Genomic DNA, 26,631 nt, shown 5'->3' on the forward strand with positions numbered 1-26,631 from the left:
CACACAGCTTCCTCACGGAGATTACAATAAGGCAGCGTTTCCCAACCTTAGGAACTTGAAGATGCGTGGACTTCAACTCCCAGAATTCCCCAGCCAGCTGGGAGTTGAAGTCCACGCATCTTCAAGTTCCTAAGGTTGGAAAACAACCTCGCTCCCTGCAGCCTCCAAAACCTGGCAGGCAACTTCGATCTCCCCCACCACACACACACACACACACACACACACACACACACACACACACACACAGCTTCCTCACGGGAGATTACAACAAGGGACGAGTCGCCGCTCCTGCGCAGGAGAGGCGGCGGTGCCTTTCGCGGGCAAGCGCCTCCGCACGCGGCTGCCATAGCAGCGGCAGCGAGGAGGGTGTGTTCTCCAGCCCCCTCCCCTCGGTGTCGGAGGTGGAGACCGGCGGCAGCGGCGGAGGCGGGAGGAGGAGGAGGAGGAGGAGGAAGTCGAGGCGGCAGAGAATAGCGGGCAAATGGAGCTGTGAAAGGCGGCGAGAGCTCCGGAGGAAGGAGTTGAGCGGGCGAGCCACTTCGATTCGCCCCTTTCATCGCCCAACCCAGCCCAACCCAACCCAGCCGGGGCTCCGGGTTATAAACTCTCAAGTGCCGCCGCCGCCGCCGCCGCCTTCGCTTCAGTCTCGACGGTTCTCCCAAGGAAAAGCCTAAGCGGCCGTGCCGTCGCTACCTCCTATCTATTCCCTCGCCCGGGCAGAGGAAGGGAAAGCTTCCCCACCCCCAGCTCCGCCGGTGCTCGGAACCTTTCCGGATTCGCCGTGTCTCTCGGAGGGCCTGCAGAAAAAGGTTGCACCGAACTCGCTGCTGCTGCTATCCCGCCCGCCCTCCCTCCCTCCGCTCGCTCCTTCGCCTCGGCCATGCCGGTCGGTGGCGCGAGGAAGTTTCCGGATGGCTGCTGAGAGGTTCCTCTTCTCTTCTTCCATCCTTACCTCTCCGCTTCGGCCGAGGCTCGCCGTTGCTTTCCGCCGCAGCCGCCTCTGGGTGAAATGCTGAAGAGCTGGGGCCCCTCTTGGCTTTTTTCCTAGTTCGAGGCTTTTTTCTTTCTTTTTTTTTTTTGGAAACTTGAAAGGGTGCCCTCTTTAACGGCCGTAATAATTACTTCGGAGTAGGTGTCGGCATCCTTGGCCAGCGGCGGGGAGGAGGGTGTCCTTCCTGATTCTTCTCTTTTCCGAAGAACGGCATGCTCTGCTGAAGTGGCAACACGATGCAGACCTTCTTGAAAGGGAAAAGGGTTGGGTATTGGCTGAGCGAGAAGAAGATCAAGAAGCTCAATTTCCAAGCCTTTGCAGATCTTTGCAGGTAAGGATTGGAATCTTAGATTAGCTGCTGGCGGGTGTATTTCTCACTGCCCTTTTTTCCAGGGCTCGGAAAGTTGGAATTTCAACTTCTGCTTCTGTCTTGGACAAATATTTAACACATTTCAATGCCACCCAGCTGTGAGACTCGGGGTGCTGTAAAAAAAAACATGGCTAAGGTATCAAAGTGTGCATAAATTCCACCTGGGTTAATGTTTTGGACTACCATAATCGCCAGCCAGCATAGTTTTGAAGTAGGTTGCCTGGAAAACTTAAATGATTTGTCACTTGGGGCATTCAGCAGTGTGAAAAATGCCAGATTATTAAGGAAAAGATCCAGGGAGAGTGTGAAAAGCTTTCAGTTTCATTGGTTTCACTTGATGGACCTATCAGGTAGTCAGTCCACTTATGTCCACGATTGAGCCCAAAATTTCTGTTGCCAAGTGAAACGTTTGTTAAGTGAATTTTGCCCCATTTTATGACCTTTCTTGCCGCAATTGTTAAGTGAATCACCACAATTGTTAAGTTAGTAATATGGGTATTAAGTGAACCTGGCTTCCCCATTGACTTTGCTTGGCAGAAGGTTGCAAAAGGGGACCATGTTGCCCTGGGACACTGCAACTGTCATAAATATGAGTCATTTGCAACTGAATTTTGATCACATGACTGTGGAAATGCTGCAACAGTCATGTGAAAAACAGTCACACGACTTTTTTCAGCACTGTTGTAACTTTGAACAGTCACTAGATGAACTGTTGTAAGTCGAGGACTACCTGTATAATGTGAAGCTTTAGGAGTAATGTAAAGTGCATTGCAGGCAGTGCGTGTTTGAAATAATATACTGAGGAAATTTATAGCCACCTTTTTTTTCTTTGCTATTTTTTAATTTTCCTTGCCAGGCTAAAATACTATATCATAAATTGATCCATAAAAGCAGGTTCCTTCACTTTGAAAGAATCAGTAAACAAATTGGAAAGTTAGGCTTTCCATAGAACTGTTTTTGAAGAAACATTGTACAATTGTTTACACATATCTCTCCCCCCCTCAGTTTTGCTTCTTTTTTAAAAGATACCATGCATCCTTTTAATGATATTTTTCTTTTCCTTCTAAGTGCAGTACTAAAATCATATGCCTGAATTATAAGATAGGTCTAAAGATCAGCATTTTTTTCAATTAAATACTACAAAACTCAAAATCCATGTTCAATCCATGCTCTTTCCCATCCTCCCTCTGGCTCTGTTAGGCTATTTTGAGTTCAAGCTTTCAGACCTTGTTACGGTAATTATAAAACTAAGAAAGATTTTTGTTTCTGGTTGGGACTTATTGGGGTTGGATGAATGAGCTAGTTGTTTTGCTATATAGCAAAAGCTCTTGAGATTTTTCATAGAATCATCCTCTTACAGATAGTAGTGTTAATAGGATATTTGGGAAATTTCTGACTGTCTCCATGTGTAAGTTTTTTTTATTATATTTCTGTACCTCCCATGTCATCTAAGTGACAAAGTGCCAAACAGTTATTAAACAAAGCTGGTATTATTTATGATAACCCATCATTGGTAGTTGTTGCTTTTTTCTGAAATTGTTATCTTTTTTGATCAGCTAAATTCTGCAAATCAAAATTGTTTGTTTAAAACCAGCAGCAAATGTACATTTACTACAGATAATAACTGAAGCTGTATGGATTTTATCCAGACATAATTTTGATTGTTAGTACTTCCAGATATGTTTATTTGTATTAACAAAATTAAAACCCATTCAGTATATCTAAATCTAACAAATATTTTTTACTATAAATTATGAATACATCTGTATGTGTTAAGCAGGAGATGAATGTATTTGAATTTATAAATGTTTGTTTTATGAGGGAAAGTAAAAGAAGAGACAAACATCCTTCCAGCTTGTTAGTCTCCCTAAAATATTGGCATTCAAAAAGTGCTTATGTCTGATTCATGTTTCAAACTGGAGGACACAACAAGAACAGGCTTGGATTTGGGGCCTATTTCTGTATATTAATGACATGGAAGAGAAACTGAAATGTATGCTTATAACATTTGCAGATTACTAGAAATGGGATAGTATAACTACCCTAGAAAATATCAAACTTAAAAACAATTTGAAGAAATTAACTGAAAATAGCACTTGCCTCTCTTAAACCTTAGAATTTTTTTGTTTTGGTGGGAGGGAAATCTAATACACAATTAGATTACTTATCAGCAACAGAACGTTTATTAAAGAGCTTGAAATTTTAAGCTGAATGCTGTGATAAAAGGTGTACTTGACATTAGACTGCAAAATGTACTTTCCAATTAATAGAAAATATTTTACTCTATACTTGTTGATATAACCTAGAATACTGTGTTCAGTTTTGGGCAAAACACTTTAAGAAGATTCAAATTAATCTGAATAGATTAAGGTCAGTAGGAAGGTTTGCGGAAACTGTGTGTGTGTAACTTTAAGAAAAGAAGTTTGAGGGAGGTTGTTACAGGAATAGTCTAGCTCACAGGTCTGCAACCTGCGGCTCCGGAGCCACATGCGGCTCCCAGTCCTCTGCCATGTGCAGTCCCCCCAAAAAAAAGTGGGAGTAAAAAAGTTCAACCAATCAATTCAAATATGCAGAGTAGGTGCATATCTCGCCTTGGCTCCACTCTTCAGTCAAACCCTGTTCTGCGCATGTGCGTATGTACGCGCATGTGCACACATTTTTTGCGGCTCCCAGTTTTTCCTTTTGTGAGGGAACCGGTTCCGAGTGGCTCTTTCACTGTTTCAGGTTGCTGACCCCTGGTCTAGCTGAAGAAAAATTACATGAAAGGTCCAAACTCCTCCTCTGTCTTCCCAGCAGATGGTGGACTAATGATCCTAAATTGTAGGAAGGCAGATTTTTTTAATTTTAGAAAATGTTTCTTAATAAAGGATTTGAATAGTGGGATCAATTATTTTAAGAAATTATGAGCTTTTATTCATAGGAGATATTGAAACAGAATCTTTGTGTGCTTTAATTTGAACTCCAATTTTTTGTAAGTATTTGGTTTATATAGCCTCAGTGCCCTCTCAATGGTACTATTCCTGAGACTCATCTCAAAAAGTATATATTACAGCACGGATTAAAAATGAAAACAAAATGAAATTTAGTTTCCCTACATCTTTATTTTCCCTTAGTATTCCTTTGCCAACCAGTTATCCTACAAGATTTTCTGATTTTGATTTATTAAATAATATTAGTGTGATATTTCACAACATCTTATTTTTTTCTTTAGTTCTGTAGATCAGCGTTTCTCAGTCTTGACAACTTTAAGATGTGTGAACTTCAACTCTGACAGTTCCAATAGTCAACATGCTAGCTAGAGAATTCTGGGAGTTGAAGTTCATGCATTTTAAAGTTGTGAAGATTGAAAAATAGTTTTTTTTTATTATATTTCTGTACCTCCCATGTCATCTAAGTGACAAAGTGCCAAACAGTTATTAAACAAAGCTGGTATTATTTATGATAACCCATCATTGGTAGTTGTTGCTTTTTTCTAAAATTGTTATCTTTCTTGATCAGCTAAATTCTGCAAATCAAAATTGTTTGTTTAAAACCAGCAGCAAATGTACATTTACTACAGATAATAACTGAAGCTGTATGGATTTTATCCAGACATAATTTTGATTGTTAGTACTTCCAGATATGTTTATTTGTATTAACAAAATTAAAACCCATTCAGTATATCTAAATCTAACAAATATTTTTTACTATAAATTATGAATACATCTGTATGTATTAAGCAGGAGATGAATGATTTCGAGAATAGCTATATAGCCAAAAATAGTCGAGAATAATAGAACTTAAAATGTATAAAAGAAAAAGGAAAGGGTTTTTCTATCTTTTTTATAGTTGAGCAATGGGAAGTCAATAATGCATTATAATTTGAAAGAATCCCTTTTTTAAAATCAAGTATTTGAATGAATTGTAACTATAAAGATGATTAGGGACGCGGTGGCTCAGTGGGTTAGGACGCTGAGCTTGTCGATCAGAAGGTCAGCAGTTTGGCGGGTCGAATCCCGAGTGCCGCGTAACAGAGTGAGCGCCTGTTACTCCCAGTTTCTGCCAACATAGCAGAAAGCACGTAAAAATGCAAGTAGAAAAATAGGGACCACTACGGTGGGAAGGTAACAGCGTTCCGTGCGCCTTTGGCATCTAGTCATGCTGGCCACATGACCACGGAGACGTCCTTGGACAAGCGCTGGCTCTTCTGCTTTGAAACGGAGATGAGCAGCGGCCCCTAGAGTTGGAAACGACTAGCACGCATGTGTGGGGGAACCTTTACCTTTACCTTTATGATGATAGTGCAGAAAATCTAGTAAGTGCAAATAAAAATACTATTTCTCACAATAGGAAAAATAGATGGAGGAAAAATGAATCTGGTTGAAATGGCAATGTAAATTGTTTTAAAGAAAGATTTTATTTGGTCCTGTTTCCATTGGAAAATTATTTCTAGTTTTTATGCTTGAAATAATAAAAAAGAAACAAGACTTTATATTGAAGGTTGAATAATTGTGTAGCTATTGAAATGGCATCTTAATAAAATCAGAATAGTTGTTGGGTGTTGGTGAATGCTGGTATGTCACTCAAAGTATTATTGTGTGTCATCTTTGACACATTGCCCTAGATTTAATGAACATTGGTTTAGCAGACTTCAGATGTAATAGACAAATTTGTATACTACTATGCATGGATAAAATCCCATTTGTTGTAATTTTATCTTACTCAACAGTCTTGAAGTTTTCATGGTAGTTATAATATTCTTATAAATGTGATATAAGAAAACCATTTTTAAAGTTACTTTGTGCCCAAATTTTTTGCTAAATCGCACAACTCATTTTATAGGAACAAGCAGGCCAAAAACTATAGAGATAAAAATGATAAAATTTTAATATTGAAAAGTGCCATTGAAATGATAAAACAAGGAGGGAACACTATTTCTAATAGTTTTAATAGTTCTTTGTTAGATCTTTGCCTAGTGCCAACTAAGAGTTTACTTTAGATTCCAAAGTTAATATTAAGCACATTTAAGGGCATACTGCTTTGTTAATCAGATATTTTCAGTAGAAGGGATAAACAACTATGTTCTAATGAAGTTTTTAAATCCTGAGAAATCTTATTCTAGATGTTGATTTGGTTTGTTCAATTTTTGTATTAAAGCCAGGAATGAATTCTAATAAATGTGTTGGTATCTTGATTAGCTAAGCTTCATAGAAAGCACTAAGATCATAATTCTAAAATTTGCAATGTTTTCTAGTCAGGAAAAATTTACTGGGGTTCTTTTCAATGTCTTAGACGATCTTCTTACATGGTAGTCTCTTCATTTAATTCATGACAATGGTGATTTTCTTTCCATTCATGTTTCCATTTTTTCGCCAAGCTAGTTTATGCATTCTGTGATTCCTGTATGCGTGTGTGTAGTTCCAATTGACCTGATTATTTAAATAGATAAACAGAACTGGGGAAGGGAGATTGTAGCTTGAGTTACCTCTAGAATATAGTCTTTGCCATATTCATTCATTATTGCATATTTTCTAAATAGAAGCAACAACATAATTGGAATGCAAGATGGCATTACAAAAGAGAATCTGTATATGTAGGGAAGCTAATTGTTTTGTTATCTGTAAATCATCTCCTAAAATGCTTACCTAAGCTGTTCTTTTTTTCCCCATTGAACGTCACCTATTTCTGCCTGTCTCTTCACACAGAAACATGCTTTCTGAGTAGGCAAATTCATAGATGATTATTTGGATTACTATTAGATAGACAGAAGCACAAAGAAAACTGGTCAAGAAATAGGTTTTTGGAGTTTTTGTCACTGGGAAAAAGGCAAGACAGTTAAATGAAGGTGTGAGTAGGGGTGTCATTATATGCAAAGGAGTATGGAGATGGTCTTGAAGACGTTCAACATCCATTTCCTAAAACCTAGCTTAAATTAACCTGAAGGGAGGAGTGAGCAAGAAAAAAACCCTCAAGATTGCCTTGCCTTGATTTTCTTTGATATAAGACAGGAGAAAGAATCTCTAATTATACTTTTAAGATTCTATTATTATTCCTTGTAATATTCTAATAGCCCTTGTGGAGGCCTTGAGAGGCCGAGAGCAGGCAGGCCTGGGCCTACGCTAGGTCTCCCAGGACCTTCCCCACCTTGAGGCACCCTGTGCTCAGCTTAATGACTTGTGTGTTTAGCGGCCTCATCGAACAGCAGCGGGTGTGCATTGTCAAAGCAAGGCCATCCCACTTAACAGCTGTCATGACCCATAATGAACAGGCTCCAATACAGTCCTGTGAAGAGGACTACCTATACACATGTGATTCGTACATTATACTAGGCCTTGAAAGACTTTTTTTTAAAGTTTTGGTATAATATGGCGCATGACCCCAATCTGTTCTCATTTATTCATTAAATATTTCAACAAGCAGTGGCCTCATAGGATTTGTTTCTTACATATTTAGTACCTTTTAAGCTAATACAAATACTGAATTATTATTAAGATAGCGGGGCTTTGCATTTTGAAATTCTTAGAAAGATTTCATGTAAGAAGGAAAATACAAATGTGCTATAGGGGGTGTTGATTCTTGTAGCCCTTGTTTTATTTATCAAACAGACATTTTATGGTATATAGAGCGCTCGGACTGTGAGAAAATAAATTTGCCCTAACAAAACATTACTTAAAATGTTACTATGTTTTAGTCTTATTAAGGACAATAAAAAAATTAAGTGAGAGACAGCTATCTATTCTTGTAAGAACAGTTTTTGAAAAGGAAAACTATTTTTTGTTTTTTGTGTAATTTTGGGGTACTATTAGTAGGAAATATTTTGCAGAAATAGTGTACATTTTAAGGATAGTCTCTGGGGTACTAAAGTATGTCACTTATAAAATGACAGAATAGCTCCTGCTGCAGAGAAAGAGGATCATAGATTTTGTCTTTGATTGCCACAGTTTTTTACAAGTACACATGGAAGATGACCTGCAGTTATGATTTGACTGACTTGCATATTTTATGCAGTGTTTGATAAATAAATTGAATACAATTGTCCTTGATTTTTTTCCTACTATTAACAACTCAACATGAAAAAGCCTACATTGAATGTAATGCCTGTACATGCAACCAATACTTTTGAAAGAAAGCTTATATTCTACCAGTTTCTCCTGAAATTAGTGATTGATCAGTGGAAACTAAATATTTCTTACTTGTCATTATGTCAGCTAATTAGTTTACATGGACATCAGGTTGATGAGTGTTCTGTTAGCAGAAACATATGCCAGGACTATGTGGTAAAACATATATTTAAAAACCCAAGGTCAACTTGTGTCATTGGTTAGGAATGGGTCCTGTCTGAAAATTTAGGAAACCATTGCTGATCTGTGCATAAGCAGTTTTTCAATCAGATGTCCCCAAGATACAGTAGACCATGCCCATACATCCAGCATTAGTGAAAGGAGATGGGAATGGTAGTCCAGCAGACCTGGAAATCAGCAAATCAGACAGATTGGCAGGACCAATAATGAACTTCTGGACCTGTGGTCTGATTCAGTAGACATTGTTTCCTATGTGACTTCAGAACAGCTAGAAATCATTAATAGTTTGTAAAAATAAAAGACATTGGCTGGAATGTTCTACTGTTATATTTAAAGTTAAAGCCCACAGACAACTTTTGAAAGCCATTATTGTATCATTCTTTAATATTTTTAGCTAATAAGAGAACATATGGCATTTTATTGACAAAAGTGAGAAAGTGAGATGTTGGCATTATGCATTGTCCAGAACTTAGTGTTTTTGTGTTAAACTTGATTTTCTAAAAATCTCAGACAGGTGACTCGAATGCTAACAGTGTATCAGTATTCCCCAAGTTGGTGCCCTAAATGACTTGGGAATTATGGGAAATGAAATTTTATGCTAGGATAGGGTATGGTATATATCAGTCTTCTAAACTAAATTAAAAATACTACTGTATGATTTCTTGTTTAATATTTTTCAAGGCATTATTTCTTTACCAAATTGTCAGAGCTAATATCATTTTGGGGAACCTAAAATTCTATGAATTAATTTTTTAACATCCAGCAATTGCTGTAGCTAAGGGTGGACATGTGCCTCATTTCCACCTTTCCTAGTACAATATTTATGCAATATGCAAAACAGATTGTCCTCGACCTACAACCACAATTGGGACCAGATTTTCCATTGCTAAACAAAACAGTTACTAAGTGAGTTGCGTGTGATTTTATGACCTTTTTTGCAACAGTTGTTATGCGAATTGCTACAATTTTTATGTGAATCACGCAATTGTTAAGCCAATCTGACTTTTCCCATTGACTTTGCTTGTCGGAAGCTGACTGGGAAAGTTGCAAATTGTGATCATATGACTCCAGGATACTACGACCATTATAAATGCATGCCAGTAGCCAAGCAACCAAGTTTTGATCATGACTATGAATGCCGCAATGGTCATAAGTGTGAGGATTTATCATGTCACTTTTTCAATGTAACTGCAAATTGTTGCTAGTTGAATGGTTGTAAATTGAGGACTGCCTGTATATAACTTTCTGAAAAGAATTGAGCACATGCTGTAACTTTTATGTCCCATTAAGTCTTTAACTTGGTTCATACACACGCTAAGTCAAAGCATGATTTGTTTATGGTTTAGTGTATTGCTTGTCAGTGTGGCTGATAGTAGTTTATGGTTTAGCGTGCTATGCACACACATTAGGTTGTGGTATATTCTATAGAGCATGGATAAACAGCGGCTAAAGTGACGCATATCAGTTTTATGTCTCTATGAAACCTCAGAAGTTATCTGCTGCTTGTGAAGTTGACAAGCAGGTGCCCTTTGGGATAGCTCCACTATGCATGAAAAAAATTAGGTGAGACTGTAATTATTTAGCTAATCCAGCAGCTGTCGAACAGGAGTTCATTAATCAAATTGACAGCTAGATATACTTGGATATTCTGTTTTTGAAATAATATGACTGATTTTTTTTATCCACATCGTGGGGCAGGGAAAACAAGTTGCTAGATCTGTTTCGGAATAAAGTAGCTGAAGATTGATTGGTCTATTGCTTTAAATATTTTAATTTTTCTGCATAAATGAAAGGCAAATTTTATTCTTTTCAAAAGTGGGAATGACAGTGCAGTTCTTCATGGTTAATGACATTCTTATGTTTGAGGAGTATCCAAGATTGACCCTGTCATGTCTAATCTTGTCATTTATCAACATGCTAGTAAATGATTAGTCCAATTATAAAATTATAAGACAAAATATATTATGAAATATTTATTATGTGCCATATGACTGAGTCAAAGTAATAATTTAGTTCCCAAAACTTATTTTTGTGCTTAGTTGATTTTTCAGAGCACATCATCTTCAACGCACCCAGAATAACTGGAGTTTCATGAGATGTATTTTGGGACTGTGTATCATACACTGTTTAAGGGACGCGGTGGCTCAGTGGGTTAGGATGCTGAGCTTGTCGATCAGAAGGTTGGCAGTTTGGTGGGTCAAATCCCGAGTGCCGCGTGACAGAGTGAGCGCCTGTTACTCGTCCCAGTTTCTGCCAACCTAGCCGTTCAAAAGCACGTAAAAATGCAAGTAGAAAAATAGGGACCACTACGGTGGGAAGGTAACAGCGTTCCGTGTGCCTTTGGCGTCTAGTCATGCCGGCCACATGACCACGGAGACGTCCTCGGACAAGCGGTGGCTCTTCGGCTTTGAAACGGAGATGAGTACTGGCCCCTAGAGTTGGAAACGACTAGCACGCATGTGCAGGGGAACCTTTACCTTTACCTATCATACACTGTTTAGTATTCAGTGGCCAAAATTCCCAAAGCAAGGAAAGGTAGCACCAGCAGCTCAATTTGGAGATATTGCTTGTATTGAGTTGTATGCCAGCTTGGTAGGATGAGTCATAGCTTTCATCTTTATCAAAGCAAAAAAGAAAAGAGAGGGAGAAAGTTTAATGTAGAGGAATATACCACTTCATAGTGCTTTACAGCCCTCTCTAAGCAGTTTACAGAGTCAGCCCATTTCGCCCTGGGTCCTAATTTTAGCGACCTCGCAAGGATGGAAGGCTGAGTCAACCTTGAGCTGGTGAGAATTGAACTGCCGAACTGCTGGCAGTCAGCTGTCAGCAGAATTAGCCTGCAGTAATATATTAGCTACAATTCAAGTTCTCTAAATTTCCATTGCTGGACTATTGGCCACTATTAGCTCTTGTTTTTCTCTTGCATCTTATGTCCATTGATCTGTATAGATAGGTCAAAATAAATGTGTGCTTGTTACTATTATATGGATACTATTGTACCCTGAGAATCTTTGCATTTATAAGGATAGGATCTTTATTTAATAAATTAAAAATATTAGATCATAGCAGTTTCATATTTATCTTAAACCTTGTCTCAGTTCTATAGGTAAAACAATAGTGCTTCCAGCAAGTGAAACAAATTTGGCAACACCCAAATCAATAGTTTCCATTCATTGAAGAAAATAAATAGTATTGTTATTCAGTGGCACTAAATAAATTGGTACATAGTTCTCTGTTTCCTATTAAGGAAAAATTGACTACAATTTTAATGACTCCATTCAGTCTTCCAACGTTACTACTGCATTGTAGTAACAGGAAACTATGGCGCAAGCAAAACTTAGTAACTTTGCTCTCATCATGCTCATTGCTCTTTTCTGCTTACTCTGAAGCAGTTATTTCCTTATTAGTCTGTTGCCCTCAATGTACACAGTTGCACAAAGGGCATTGTTTCATGGGAGATCTGGCACATAACCCTTTTCCTGTCATATATTTTCTTCCTTAAAGTTAAAAAGTAACAGTCTAATATTATTTTATTGACTAACTCTCCCAATAATACTTGTTATCGACAAAGAGACAGTTGCCTTGGTTTTCCTTACCTCTGATAGATATAGAACATTCAGAGCATTTAATTTCATTTGTGCCAAGTTTAAAACTTGATAGCATTAGGATACAAGAATAATCCAAATTGAAAAAAAGAGATCAACAAGCAAGGGTGTATATTTCAGGCTCTTGATTGCTTTCTTCTGTTAATTTTCTGTTAAGTATCTAGACTCATTGGGGGGGAAGTACAGAAACTGTTCAGGTTTATCAGCTAATTACCGTATTTTCTGGCGTATAAAGACGACTTTTTAACCCATGAAAATCTTCTCAAAAGTCAGGGGACGTCTTATACGCCGGGTGCTGAAACTTTAGGGACAGGGCTGGCTGGAAAACCTGGAGCGGATCTCCCATTTGGTCTGCGCAGGGAAAGCGGGACCAATTGGAGAAGAAGCTGCAGTCTGTGATTTTTTACAGGCTGGGGTCTGGGCGTCTTTCCTTCTAAAGTTGAAGAGCAGCTGCAGTCTATCCCAACTTGAAAGGCAGGTGGGGAATGCAGCATTTGACTCAGGAACTGGGCGGGCTGGCTGAAAAACCTGGAGCGGATCTCCCATTTGGTCTGCGCAGGGAAAGCTTTAGAGTGAATTAGGAAAAGTTTAATCCACTTGCACTGTTTTATGTTTACATGTTTGATGACAAACAGCCTTATGTTTATAAGTGACAGTTTTCCTACTAAGTACCTGCATGTCATAAGCATTTGAATTAAAATTACCATATTAAAATCAAATCTGATGTTTTTTAATTTTTATTTGGTGTGCGTTGGAAGAGGGGTAGTCTTATATGGCGAGTATAGCCCAAACCCTATAATTTAACAGGAAATGTAGGGGGTCGTCTTATACGCCCAGTCGTCTTATATGCCCAGTCGTCTTATACGCCGGAAAATATGGTATTGTGTTTTCCTAACTCCTTAGATTAGAGAATATTGTAGGATCCAGCTCATTTTGTGCATTGTACAGAACGGTGTCTGAATAAGAGTTTGTCATTTTGGTATGTTGATTGTAGCGCATGAGATGAAGGAAGAACCAAGGAAAGGTAATACTGTATAAGATGCTATAATGTAAGTTCATGTAAAAATTGTGCCCTACTCTTCATTCAAATACTTAGACAGAACTTTTATGTATGTATATTTATTTATTTATGCATGCCTTGTATGTTTTTGTTTATCTGGATCCTTCCTTCCTTTGTATTTTTTTTAATAAAAACAAAAATTAAAAAGAAATAAGTTTTCCTACTTTCTTTGTCACACCTCTCCAGTATACAGAAAATAAGCTGTACAATAACTTCAATAATCATACAGAAGACATATGTTGCTGAATCTGTTTCTTATTTTCTCAGTTATCCAAACCTGCTGGAGTGTTTGGCAGATGGAAATGAAAGTCATTTTACTTATTTGCTTTGCTACAATCAGCATGTCTACTGTTTGCCTCTATGCTTTGTACATTCTAAGTTTGGAGGCCTCTAATTGACTCATAAGAATGCAACCAGGGCATTTATAGAACTCTTAAGGAGTAATTAAATTAAAGTTATGGAGACAGGACATGGTTCATTTTCTCCCACTATAATAATGAGAGAATTTAATTCCCCTACCATATGTTAGAAGACAAACTCTACTAAGGATGAACCTTCCAGGAAATTACTGACTTTTCTTGTATACAATTTTCTCCTTCAGAAAGTGAAGGGGGACTAAAAGAATCAGCTACACTTGTCTTGATGCTAATCAATAGGGAAGAGTTATTTTTAGAATTGGAAGTAGCAACAACATCGAGGGAAAGTGACCATGTAATGTTGAAGTTCTTGATTTTAAAGGAAACTAAACTAAGTCATATATATTTTGACTTCAAAAAAGTGGATTTTAATAAACTCAGATCAGTGTTAAGATCCTATGGCTGAAAAAAGTAATGGGAGCAGGAAAAGTTAGGTGCAAATTCCAAAAATAGGAGATACAGGTAGTCCTTGATTTATAACAGTTCATTTAGTGATTGTTCAAAGTTACCACAGCACTGAAAAAAGTGACTTATGACAGTTTTTCACACTTACATCCATTGCAGAATTCCTGTTATCACATGATCAAAATTCAGATGCTTGATAACTGTCATGCATTTATGAAGGTTGTAGTGTCATGTGATTGCCTTTTGTGACCTTCTGACAAGCAGAGTCAATGGAGAATCTAGGTTCTCTTAACCACATTACTAACTTAACCACAGTGATTCACGTAATATGGCAAGAAAGGTCATAAAATGGGTCAAAACTCACTTAACAAATTTCTCACAGTAACAGAAATTTTGGGCTCAGGTGTGGTCATAAGATGAGGACTACCTGTACTAGATAGACAATTGTAGACAATTCCAATGAGGAGAAAAAAATGGAGGACAGACAGAGTGATTCTCACAATTTTAATAAAGTTCTAAAAACTATAAAGGATCCATAGAAGAAGTAGCTAGGCTATAAAACTAACCCCACAGTTTGGAGCTGATACGTGGAAGATAAGCATACATAGCTAGTTAAGATTAATGAATATATGCTAAGAAAACCAAAAGGGCTTCTTGAGTTATTTTCAAAATAAAACTAAAAGTTCAATATATCAACTGTTCAGGGAACATGACAAATTCCCAACTATTAATGAGGAAAATCATACTAATTATGCTCTCGTCATGCTTTACTCTTCAGAAAAATAATAACATGACAGTAGTGTGTAACTACTGGATGAATGGAGTATCCCGTTCTTTTACTAAAGGCATTTTTCTTTTGCACTGACACTGGAATAGTTCTGTGAAGTTTAGAAATAAACAAAGGAATGTCATCTGCGCCTTGTGCATGCTCACTCCATGCCCTAGTCATTTCTCAGTTGGATAACTGCAATGCACTCTACATGGGACAACCTTTGAGGAGCATTTGGAAACTATAGCCAGTGCAGAATGCATTGTGGCACACATGGAAACCTCCAGCCTAGCACATATAACACCACTGGCAGTTGAGTCATGACAACTGGATTTCTTTTCTTTTGGTTTGACTCTGCTGCTTATCCAAGTAGCTTCTTCAGTCTGAGCAAGTTGGTTAGGGAGACACTGTATATGTTCTCCAGACTGATTGCATTTCTCATCTCACCTAATTTGAATAGGCTCATTAGGTGGTGAGTAGGCAGAGAGTTGTTGTCTTCTAGGTGGGTCATTAAGTGTGGCCTCCCTGGTGACCCTATGAAATGGTCTTCATCTTCCTGGGGACTGATGCAAGAACAGCATAAAAAACGGGGGACAGGTTGTGTCTGAGGCCTCCATCTCTACCGTGGGAAGAATTTTCCATTCTTCCAGAAGGGTATTAAAGTTTGATTTTGCTGGTTGGCTTGGGGGAGGCACTCACTACTAGATGTGGTTGACAGGGTAAGAAGACCTTACCCCCACACTCTCCATCTTGTTGGTTCTGGGTGTGGTTTGGGTTGCATTGCTTTAAAATTTTAATGTGCGTAGTTTTGAAAATGTAATTGCTTTTTTATTTATCTTTTTAGATTCTGTAAGCTGCCCAGAGTCACTCAATTGGGGAGATGAATGGCATGTAAATTTAATAAACCTGCAAATGAAAACAATTTGTATTCAACTAAGTTATGTACTACTTCATAAATCTCCCTGGGTTGTCTAATAGCATGAGCCAAGAGTTCCACAGAGATATTAAAAACCAAGGACTAAAGTAGACATCCTTGTCTAGTTCCTCTAAATAATGGGAGAGTAGGAGAAAACAGTTAACATACCATTAACTTTCACTTTAGAGTGAAAGACTCATTATATGGTATTATATGATTTTATTGTAATAATTTTATGAATTTCTAAGGAAATACAAAACTCTAGTATACTGTATTGGTCCAAATTGAAATTGTTGCCTGTATGAAAATGTGGTTATCCACCCATTTAAGGAATATCAATTCTATACTTGTGAGGAATCCATTAAATATTTAGGTATTTGTATAGTAAACTATATAACTCAGCAAAATATATAGAAGTTTCAACAAATAAATTCTTTGTTTACAGATTTTATGGGTTTTTTTGATTCTGAATATATTTACAGAAAATTCAGTAACTTATTATTGAGGGAGGATTCAGTGTTTTGAATCAGAAGCTAGATCATCACGCTTACCTATTGTCAAATATTAAGTACTGGAAACCAACAATCTGTTAATTTTCCGATTTGGGTAACTTTGGAATACATTTAGTATCTTTGGTTGGATGGCTATTATTAGGATCTAATTATACTGAAAGTAGTATTTCTGGAAACAATTACATCAGTTAAAAATCTGTGGAATATAATATCTAATAAAAAAGTTTGTATCCTTTTTTCCCATGCTAAATTGACATTATGGGGAAGCCTAACCTTAAAAATTGAAGAAATGGTGGCATGGAAAAATTAGATGAAAGTGAGGATATTGACTTCGGATCAATTAATAGATGATGAAGATAGATTTTTTTAACATATTCTCTCTTAAAGAGACAATTATGATTTACCAGATGTAATCTAATGGCAATATTTATCATTAGATTTGTTAACAATTTTGCTTGGATCAGCAGCTTTTTTTCAAATACTAGAACAACTTGTTAAATCTTTTAAAACTAGAAACCTAACTTACTTTTTATAGATATTTATTATTTATTTATTTATTATTTAAACTTGTATACCGCCCTATTCCCGTAGGACTCAGGGCGGTTTACAGGGAAAAATTAAAAATACATACATACAAAGTTAAAATTGATTAAAACTAAAATTAAATTAAGTCCCTGAATTTAAACTAAAACCCCATTAATAAATAATTAAAACCCCTCAGTCTTGCCCAGACAGCTCAAAAAGCCAAGTTTTCAAATCCCTGCGAAATGAGCGAAGGTCGGGGGCAGTCCTAAGCTCCGTGGGAAGATGGTTCCAAAGGGCTATCAATAGGGTTCCAAAGGGTTATCAATAGATTAATTTGATATGGAAATTTTCAGAAATGAATAAAGTTCCTATGTTGCCTAGAAAAATAGAGTGTCAACTTCTTTAGCAAGAGTGTCAGTGGACCTCAAATTATGACTTACACATCAAAAAAAATAACATTTAGAATTTATTGAACTCCATTACATTTATATAGAAAAGAACTGTCCAAAACAGTATTTTGGTAGAAATATAAGGATAATGCTTCTTTAAAATTCAGTATATTATAGTTACTAAATTTGGGGAGAAAATTTTGAATTATATAAATATAATTGGGCCAGAAAAGTAAAATTTTCAGATGATAATCTTATGAACTATGATTGATTTGGATGAAGAAACTTGTGAATTATAAAAAAAAATCTGATATGTAAGAAGACAAAATTCAAAATGAATTTGATAAAGAAAATGGCTGAAAGTAACACATTGAAGAGACCTGCAGAGTTTGTCAATTAGGAAGTCAAAATTAAACGCACCATTATAGGGTGGGAATATTACCTAGCCCAGCATAGCTGACTCAGGAATTCTGGGAGTTGAAGTCCATGAGTCATAAAAGAGCCGAGGTTGCCTACCCCTGACCTAGCCTGATAATATTTGCAAGAAACATTATTACAGTAATAGCTAATTGTAACTAGCAGTATGATGTGACTACAAAGAAGCAAAAGCAATTTTAGCCTACATAATCGGAAGTATAATTTCTAAATCACAGGAAGTGATTGCTCTATTACATTCTATTTTTAATACACATTCACACACTTGAGTATTGTCCCGATTCTGGGCATGACAATTTAAGTTGGATTTAAATAAATTAGAACAGTTCAGAGAAGGGCATCCAAGATGATCAGGAGAGTAAGTACAAAGACCTATGAAAAGAAATGGAAAGAGCCTAGCTTGCTTATGCTTGATGGAATATGACAGCATTTTTCAAATATCTGAAAGGATGTTACATAGAAGAAGGTCAAGGCTTTCTCTCTTGTTCCAGAGTGCAGGATGTAGAACAATGGGTTTAAATTGCAAGAAAGCAAATCTGTCAAATTTTTGAAAAAGCTTCCCGTAATTTGGTTCGTTTAAGAGGAGGAAGTCAATTTGTGTCTTGGATGCTTTAATATGGATTCCTGCGTTGAGGAGGAGGTTGCATTTGATGGCCAAAATGACTCCTTTTTAAAATTATTCCTCAGGGCAGTTTGATTTTAACATAGAGCTGAAGATTTAACTACTGCAAATTAAAGACAGTCTGGAGTATACAAAGTCAGCTGAATGGTTATGAGAAACTGAGAATCTAAGGTAGTATTAGCTACTAAAAAGGAACCTGGTAGCTCATGTGCAGGAGCAACAAAATTCCCACACGTGTTTAGTCAACATGAGATGATTTTAGTTGAGTAATTTTCAGTCTAGGAGCAACTGAGGTGGCCGTGAAAGCTTTTTGCACTCAAAATTAATGAGGCTATTGCTTTTTATTGTTGCTAAAGCTAATTTATCTATTTTTCCAATGTTTTTTCAGTGTTGGTAACGTGTAGTCATTTTTCTTATTTGCCCAGCTTAAATGTGAATGGTGTGTAAAAGGAGGAGAATGGTTTGGTAGTATGTAAGCACCATTGTGATGCAAAATTTTAACAGCTTGTATATTTATAGGTGTTCCAGCTGAACAGCAATGAAGGTAAAATGGAACATAAATATTGTTTAAAATTCCCAAAAGTGTTTTGTAACCTTGCCTGGGATTGAGAAAGGTGCAATATTGCTACCCTTAAATCCTATGTCTGCTAAATAGAAATTATAACAGCTTTTTTCCCCTATTCTATGGAGAAAGAAATCCTCAAGTTATATCTCTTAATTATTTATTTGGTAGTGTTTTTTTTTCATTTTTCTGCTTTGAGCTAAAAAGAGACATTGTCTACACATACAGGCATTAGCCAACAGATAAGAGAAAATATGGTTAAACTCTTGCCACAACTTGCAGCTTTGAGCCCCAGGAAGTTCACAAAATTAACCCCAAAATCTGTGGGAGGTTTCTTCACTGAAAGTAGTCTGTGGTGAGAGGTTGCCAAGTTTCTTCAGTTTGCAACTGGCATGCTGAAAACTTTGTAGCCATCAAGTACCCATTTGAGTACCATCCTGTTTTTCCGTGATAGGCTTCATCAGTTGGTCTATGGAAATTCTTTTCTTGCTTCTACCAGGCAGTGCATTCACTACATATTAAGACTTTAAGTTGAGATTTAATTGCTTTCCATTATCATCTAATGTGCTAATAAAAAGGAGACTAGAAGTTTCCACTTTGGTTAAAAATTATGGCACAATGTGATATTTAGATTGAAACTTTGATGAATTTTAACTACAATTAACTGAAATAATTTTCTAAACTTTGATCTGAATTTGACTTTGGGCAAAAGTGATATTTAAGTTTATTTACTCTGTAGTGTTAACTTTGCAGATGCTTTATAGGGGGGAGAGATATGTAAAATACGTGATGATGCAGATAATTCTTATGAAAAGAACATTATGATTTAGCATTGTGCCTAAATGGGGTTAATCTGATGGATGGTAACACTTTGGTTTGTGATTTTCCCCCTCCCCATGTGTGTTCTTCATTGGATTTCCAAAAATGTTTTCTTTCCCTCCCCCCTTTCTCCCGGTCTATTAAGGTTAAAAATATTGCTATAATGAATTTAGTTATCTAGCAGTTGAATTGATATATTGTTTGCAACAAAACATCATTGCTGAACAATAATATTAGCAGTAAGCTAAGTTGAGGTGTTATAGTACCCCTAATGCTAAAGGGTACTGTTTCTTAAAATCAACAACCTTGGACCACAAATGAGAATTTAGAAAAAAGAGAGTCTGCCCAGAACTGGGTCAAGGCCAAGTAATGCCCTCAACCAGGGGTAGGCAACCTTGGCTCTTTGATGACTCATGGACTTCAACTCCCAGAATTCCTGAGCCAGCATGGCTGGCTCAGGAATTTTAGGAGTTGAAGTCCATGAGTCATCAAAGAGCCAAGGTTGCCTAACCCTGCCCTAAACACAGGCCAATAGAGGTGCCACTTGACAGAATCAAAATGCTCACACCAGGGGACAGAAATACAAAATTCAATGACATTTTCAAATCAAACTTTTAAACTGTCGTTGCTTAACAGGTTCCCCCTTTAAAAAAAACCTCTTCTTTAAACAGCAGTTAAGGTCAATTATAAAAAAAACAACTAAAGTTGAGTGTGGCAGTGAAAGAGTTAGGGACATGAGGAAATAGGGGGAAATACTTAGTAGTACCTTTCTTCCTTTGGTGCTCTAAGCACGTGATTATTTCACTTAATGGTTAATCTAGGACTGAGACTACCCAATGAAACAAACAATCCTCTCTACGTTTTCATCTTTAAGAACACAAGAATTCATATATTTGGCAAATTAGAAAATGACATTGCATTTATGTATGCCTTACCACATTTTCTATTTTTAAAGGACTTTAAAAATTATTTTAGTCATATCAGAATAGGAACATCTCTTAACACAAACCTATTGGGCAAGAATTATATTCAGTAGAAACCCCATAAATACTAAGGGGCTAAGAATGGATGGACTTCAGTCTGGTAAAAACCTATATTAGTCATCATTGTATTTGTAATTTGTACTTTTCTTCTGAGTGGTTTGTACAAGATTACAGTTACATTTAGTATAGCAGTGTACATGTAGATTGAGAATCAGATCTGTGCTGAAGGCCTGTTGAAAATTCAAATTGCTGAAACATTGTACTCACGATGCTGCTTGTATTATCACTTTCTTGCTTTTAGTGAAACAGTTTTTAGTAACTGATCCATTCTTGCAAACTAGCTGACCGTGAGGCTATGTGGGAAGGCAGGGTGTATGAGGAAGATATGGCAGACCATCTTGGATCTCTGTAGACAACACCTTAAGAATCACTGAAAAAATCTACATAGTCTCAAAATGTACCTGTTCTAAAAGGAAAAAGAAACCAAAACTTGAGTACCGTATATTGTTTTGGTTTTAAAAGTAATTTGATAGATAAGCCACAAGCACCAAATTCATACAAAACGTGAAATCAAAACCAAACAAATCATAATTTGACTTGATGATATGAATAAACCCAGTAATAGTTCTGTCTCAGATGTGAAATAAAGCAAAATCAGACAGAATAAAGGCTTTCTGGATTTGACTAACAGAATTGTAGGTAATAGCTCTACTATTTTTCTAGAGTCCAAATACTATTGTGACATTTCTTTCTGTAATTTTCATTTGGTAGGAATGCTTAGGTTGCTTATACAAATGATAGCTAATTTGTCGTAAATGACATTTAAAACTTTTAAAGAGAGGCAAACACATTTCTGCTAATTTGCCCTATTTGTGGCAAAGATAATGACTCTTAAGTTACGCACTGCTCTTATTTGCTATTTTTACAGAGTACCTTGAACCATATTAAACTAATTGCTGTGTAACTCCTTACAATTAATGGAAATTTTCCACTGAGGCACACTGTCATCTTTATAGCTATACAGTGGCCCCAATCATTTTCATTCTGATTTTTTTTAGTTTACCATACTCACTTGATCTATTAACACATCAGCATGTGGTATTTGTACTATAATGAATCATCTACTTTGGAAACTCTGTGGCTGCTTTTATACAATTCTGCCCATACTTAAGTTTGGCTTGTATCCTACTGAGTAATATCCTTGGATAATCACTTATTCCTAACCTTGTGTTGCCGTATATAAAAGAATAATGATTTTGATGCAGATCCTTACTGATTTTTATGCAAGTGCATAGCGAAATTATAAATTACAGGACTAACCAACATGTTATATTGACCAGAGTGATAATAGTTGTAATCCAGCACATTTGGAGGAAGATAGTAATAGTGATAGTAATAAAGTTGGAAGGGACCTTGGAGGTCATCTAGACCAACTCATTGCTTAGGCAGGAAACCCGGCCTTTACCATTTCAGACAAATGGTTGTCCAGTCTCTTCTTAAAAACCTCCAGTGATCTAGTAGTAGTGCTTTTACCATTATTTATATCACAATACATAAACCTATCATTAGAAAAAAGCTGCATAAATTATATGTACATGGGTCACAGAAATGAATGACATATGTTAATTCTTTGTTGAATAAATCACTGCAAGCTCAATTTTTCATTTTTTTCAGTTATATCACTTTTCAGTTATATCACTTTTCAGTTATATCTTTATGTTTGAATGAAAATAAAATATTAAAATATATTGGCCGTATATCTTAAAAAAGAAAAAACTTTACATTGTGTGAAGCTGTTCTTTCAAATGTTTGTATGCTGATTATGTTAAGTTCTGGAATGTTCTTAAGAAAATAGGAATCTCAACACTTCATACTGTCCTCATGTTAAATGTAAACAAGTATAGGAGACCACAATCTAAACATGGGGAAAGCGACTGGCTGCAGGTTGGCAATAGAGTGAGACAACCTTGTATATTTTATCCTTATGTTGGAAGGAGCAGAATTGAAAGAAGATTCCAAGTTTGAAAAATGCTGTGCATTTCTATAACAAATTTCATGGCTGAAATTAATGCCTGGCATTCATATTTGAAGTTCAGTATTCTGATCCTAGAGGAGATCAACCCTGACTGCTCTTTAGAAGGCCAGATCCTGAAGCTAAAACTCAAATACTTTGGCCACCTAATGAGAAGGAAGGACTCACTGGAGAAGAGCCTAATGCTGGGAAAGATTGAGGGCAAGAGAAGAAGGGGACGACAGAGAATGAGGTGGCTGGATGGAGTCACTGAAGCAGTAGGCGTGAGCTTAAATGGACTCCAGAAGATGGTTGAGGACAGGAAGGCCTGAAGGAACGTTGTCCATAGGGTTGCAATGGGTCGGACATGAATTCGCAGCTAACAACAACAACAACATTCTGATTAATATGATCCAGATCTGTGCAGTGACTTAATTCTTATTGTTTCCTAAGAAATTCTCATTGTTACCTGTTTACACGCTTTTCATTTCTTTCATTTTATTGGTGTAATCCTTTTTATTATTGTAAGCCTCCTAGAATAGCCCCAGGGCAAGATAGGTAGCAAATAAATTTAACAAATAAAGCAATAAGAATAAAACCTATAGGTTTAGGAAGCAATAAATTATTTAGCCTCTAAATGTATTGTATCATAGTATTGTTGTGAACTTCCCAGTGTTATTTTTTACAGGTTGGGTGATTAGATAAACTTTATAAAGAAATAAACAAGTAAATAATTTCCCAAAGTTCATGACTTCTTATTTCTTCTAAGAGATTTCTTAGATTTCTATGCCTTGCTGACTTTATATTGTCAAAGCCCTTTTAATCTAATATGTTGATTAAATGAATTTGGAGCCAGTAAGTAGAAGAATGACCATTTTAGGTCTAGGTTTCTAAAAAAAATAACATTTTAATTTCATTTACTGAAGAACACTGGGATGTTTCAGTGTATTAATAAAATTTCAGAATACTGCCATGTAGATTATGTATAAACCTCTTAAAGATATTATGGGTCTGTGCCTGTGGGTATTAGTATTGCTACCTTAAGTATTTTTAACTGTTAACTTTGTTTGTTGACAGAGAAGGAAAAATGAAAGAAACTAAACATCTAGTTCAAAACATCCCCCTACCAAAAGCAATGGATGATTAGTTTCCTCTTTTTTCATATCTCATTTATCACAAATCTGAGCTCTTTTTTTGGCATTGTTTAGGTAACAAGCTCTAATAGTCAGAGAAAAATGGACTTTCCTTTTTAAATAGCCAGGGTTTCCATCAGTGAGATTATGGTTTAGACTTTATATCAAAATATTCCTTCATTGTGAGACTTTTACCTAATCTCATTCCGTTATAAAACTTGAAAGTACAACAAATTGAGTTCTGGTTCTCTAAATTTGTTGTCTTTATTATAATCTCCCTTAACTTGCTCCCTGCATGATGAAAAACTTCGACATTAAATACTGGTGGGTGGCGGTTTTTTATCCAGCTTACACTGAGTCTTCAACGGGGTTTCTGCCTTGCTGAAAAAAGCCCTGTCAAAGCCCTTTTAATCTAATCCAAGACAGAAAGACTGCAAGTGTCACAAGTTCAAGAGGAAAAGGATTTAGAATGCTATTATGCGTTAAGGAATCCTGATTAGTGAAGGTCAGATCATCTTTCGCTATCAATCTTGGGGAAAAATTACTACTCGTGATGTGTTCTTGTATATTAGAAATGCTTTGAGTAAATATTTGGTCTAGTGGTTGGTTAAAGGGACCAAACTTGAAAGTGGGAGATCATAAATTCTAGTCATGCCTGAGCCATGAAAGTCAGCTGGGACTTGGACCAGTCCATACTCTCTCAGCCTGACTCACGTCATAGGGCTGAGGTGGGGAAAATAGGAGGATGAAGGAGTTTCTCGCCTTGAGTTATTTATTAAAAAAAAAAATAAAGATGGCATGCAAGTAAATAAACCACTCTTTGTAAAATAAGTTATTAAAATATAACCAGTGTATTTTAATAAAACTTTGTTTCTGATTAAATCTTAATATCAATATTTCTAGAAAAAGGGCCGTAGAAAAGATATGAAACTGCTTTATACAAAATGTGACATTTAGAGTTGTCACGTCCCTGAATAATTTGGTCACTTGCTTCTTGATGCTTCTTTAAGGAAATATGCTGAGGGTCAGTGCAGTGCAAGATTACTTTTTGCAATAGAAACATCATTAAACTATGGTCCCTAGTAATATGATATAATGGTCCATCTCTTCAGTCCAAAAGTCAATTTAAAAAGAAAAACAACACTCACGTGCTTGATTAACACTCAGTGAAGCATAAAATATGCCATAGGTTAAAATATGCAATTTTAAAAAATCAGATAGACTTTCCCTTAGTTGGTCTCTTTCTGTTCCCCAGAGCACATTCTTTGGCTGTTATGCTTCTGTTTCCCTTTGGTCATTTCATATTTCTAACATGGAATATTTACTCCTCTTATAGTTTAAAGATTTATCCTGCAAATTCCTTCTTAGTTGCTTTTGAGCTGGTTTTGGGAAAAGTATATGGATTTCTGGAATTGATTGCATTTTGATTTTTAGGAATATCAAATATAAGCTTGAGATAATGTATGGAGGAATCTATGAAAATATAACTTCTTAAAGTAATTATAACTAGATGATGCCTCAGATATTATTTGTTGGGTTTAATTGGTTTGGATATAGGGCTATGCAGTGCTTTAAATTTGCTTTGGAAGAGGTGCTTTAGAACCTCCACTAATAAATGTATCACCTGACTCCAACTCATTAAAGCAATGTTGTATGTTTCCAGGATCATGTGGCCACACAGCAGGGAGACTTCATGTGTGTGAAGGTTTCTGTTACAGCCTTGGAAATATATGTATCTGCTATAATGAGTTGCAACAAGCTAATGAAGTAACTTACCGTATATACTTGAGTATAAGCCGAATTTTTCAGCCCACTTTTTGGGCTGAAAAATTCCACTTCGGCTTATACTCCAGTCAACAAAAAAACTTACCGAGGACTTGTGCGCGGCCGAGGCTTTGGTGCTTCCGGGATCGCCCGCACCTCTCCCAAGCCACCGCCGTCCGAGACCTGCCGAAGTTTGGGGAGGTTTGGGGAGGTGCGCGCGCACCTCCCCAAACTCCGCGCCTTGCCTGCCTGCTTCTTTCCGCAGCGGAAAGAAGCAGGCAGGCAGGGCGCGGAGGAACGGAGACTTGCCGACGTTTGGGGAGGTTTGGGCGCCTCCCCAAACCTCGGCAGGTCTCCGTTCCTCCGCGCAGACCTGCCGACGTTTGGGGAGGTTTGGGCGCCTCCCCAAACCTCGGCAGGTCTCCGTTCCTCCTGCCGACCTTTGGGGAGGTTTGGGCGCCTCCCCAAACCTCCCCAAACCTCGGCAGGTCTCCGTTCCTCCTGCCGACCTTTGGGGAGGTTTGGGCGCCTCCCCAAACGTCCCCAAACCTCGGCAGGTCTCCGTTCCTGTTTGGGGAGGTTTGGGCGCCTCCCCAAACCTCCCCAAACCTCGGCAGGTCTCCGTTCCTCCGCGCAGACCTGCCGACCTTTGGGGAGGTTTGGGCGCCTCCCCAAACGTCCCCAAACCTCGGCAGGTCTCCGTTCCTGTTTGGGGAGGTTTGGGCGCCTCCCCAAACCTCCCCAAACCTCGGCAGGTCTCCGTTCCTCCGCGCAGACCTGCCGACGTTTGGGGAGGTTTGGGCGCCTCCCCAAACCTCCCCAAACCTCGGCAGGTCTCCGTTCTTCCTGCCGACCTTTGGGGAGGTTTGGGCGCCTCCCCAAACCTCCCCAAACCTCGGCAGCTCTCCGTTCCTCCGCGCAGACCTGCCGACCTTTGGGGAGGTTTGGGCGCCTCCCCAAACGTCCCCAAACCTCGGCAGGTCTCCGTTCCTGTTTGGGGAGGTTTGGGCGCCTCCCCAAACCTCCCCAAACCTCGGCAGGTCTCCGTTCCTCCGCGCAGACCT

The 26,631-nt window shown here is 37.5% G+C and overlaps 1 protein-coding gene across 2 annotated transcripts in view; it reads left to right on the top strand.

The window, feature by feature from the left end:
* Window positions 1–482: 482 nt before the first annotated feature.
* ITPK1 (inositol-tetrakisphosphate 1-kinase) overlaps window positions 483–26,631 on the top strand; it is a 136,908-nt gene continuing 110,759 nt past the window's right edge. For both annotated transcript variants that reach the window (XM_081344762.1, XM_081344763.1), the window contains exon 1: window positions 483–1,322. In XM_081344762.1, the coding sequence (XP_081200888.1) occupies window positions 1,228–1,322 (95 nt within the window). In that variant the 5' untranslated portion in view covers window positions 483–1,227. The remainder of the gene's footprint in view (window positions 1,323–26,631) is intronic.

The sequence above is a fragment of the Vipera berus genome, assembly GCF_964194415.1.
Source record: "Vipera berus genome assembly, chromosome: 1".
Lineage (NCBI taxonomy): Eukaryota > Metazoa > Chordata > Lepidosauria > Squamata > Viperidae > Vipera > Vipera berus.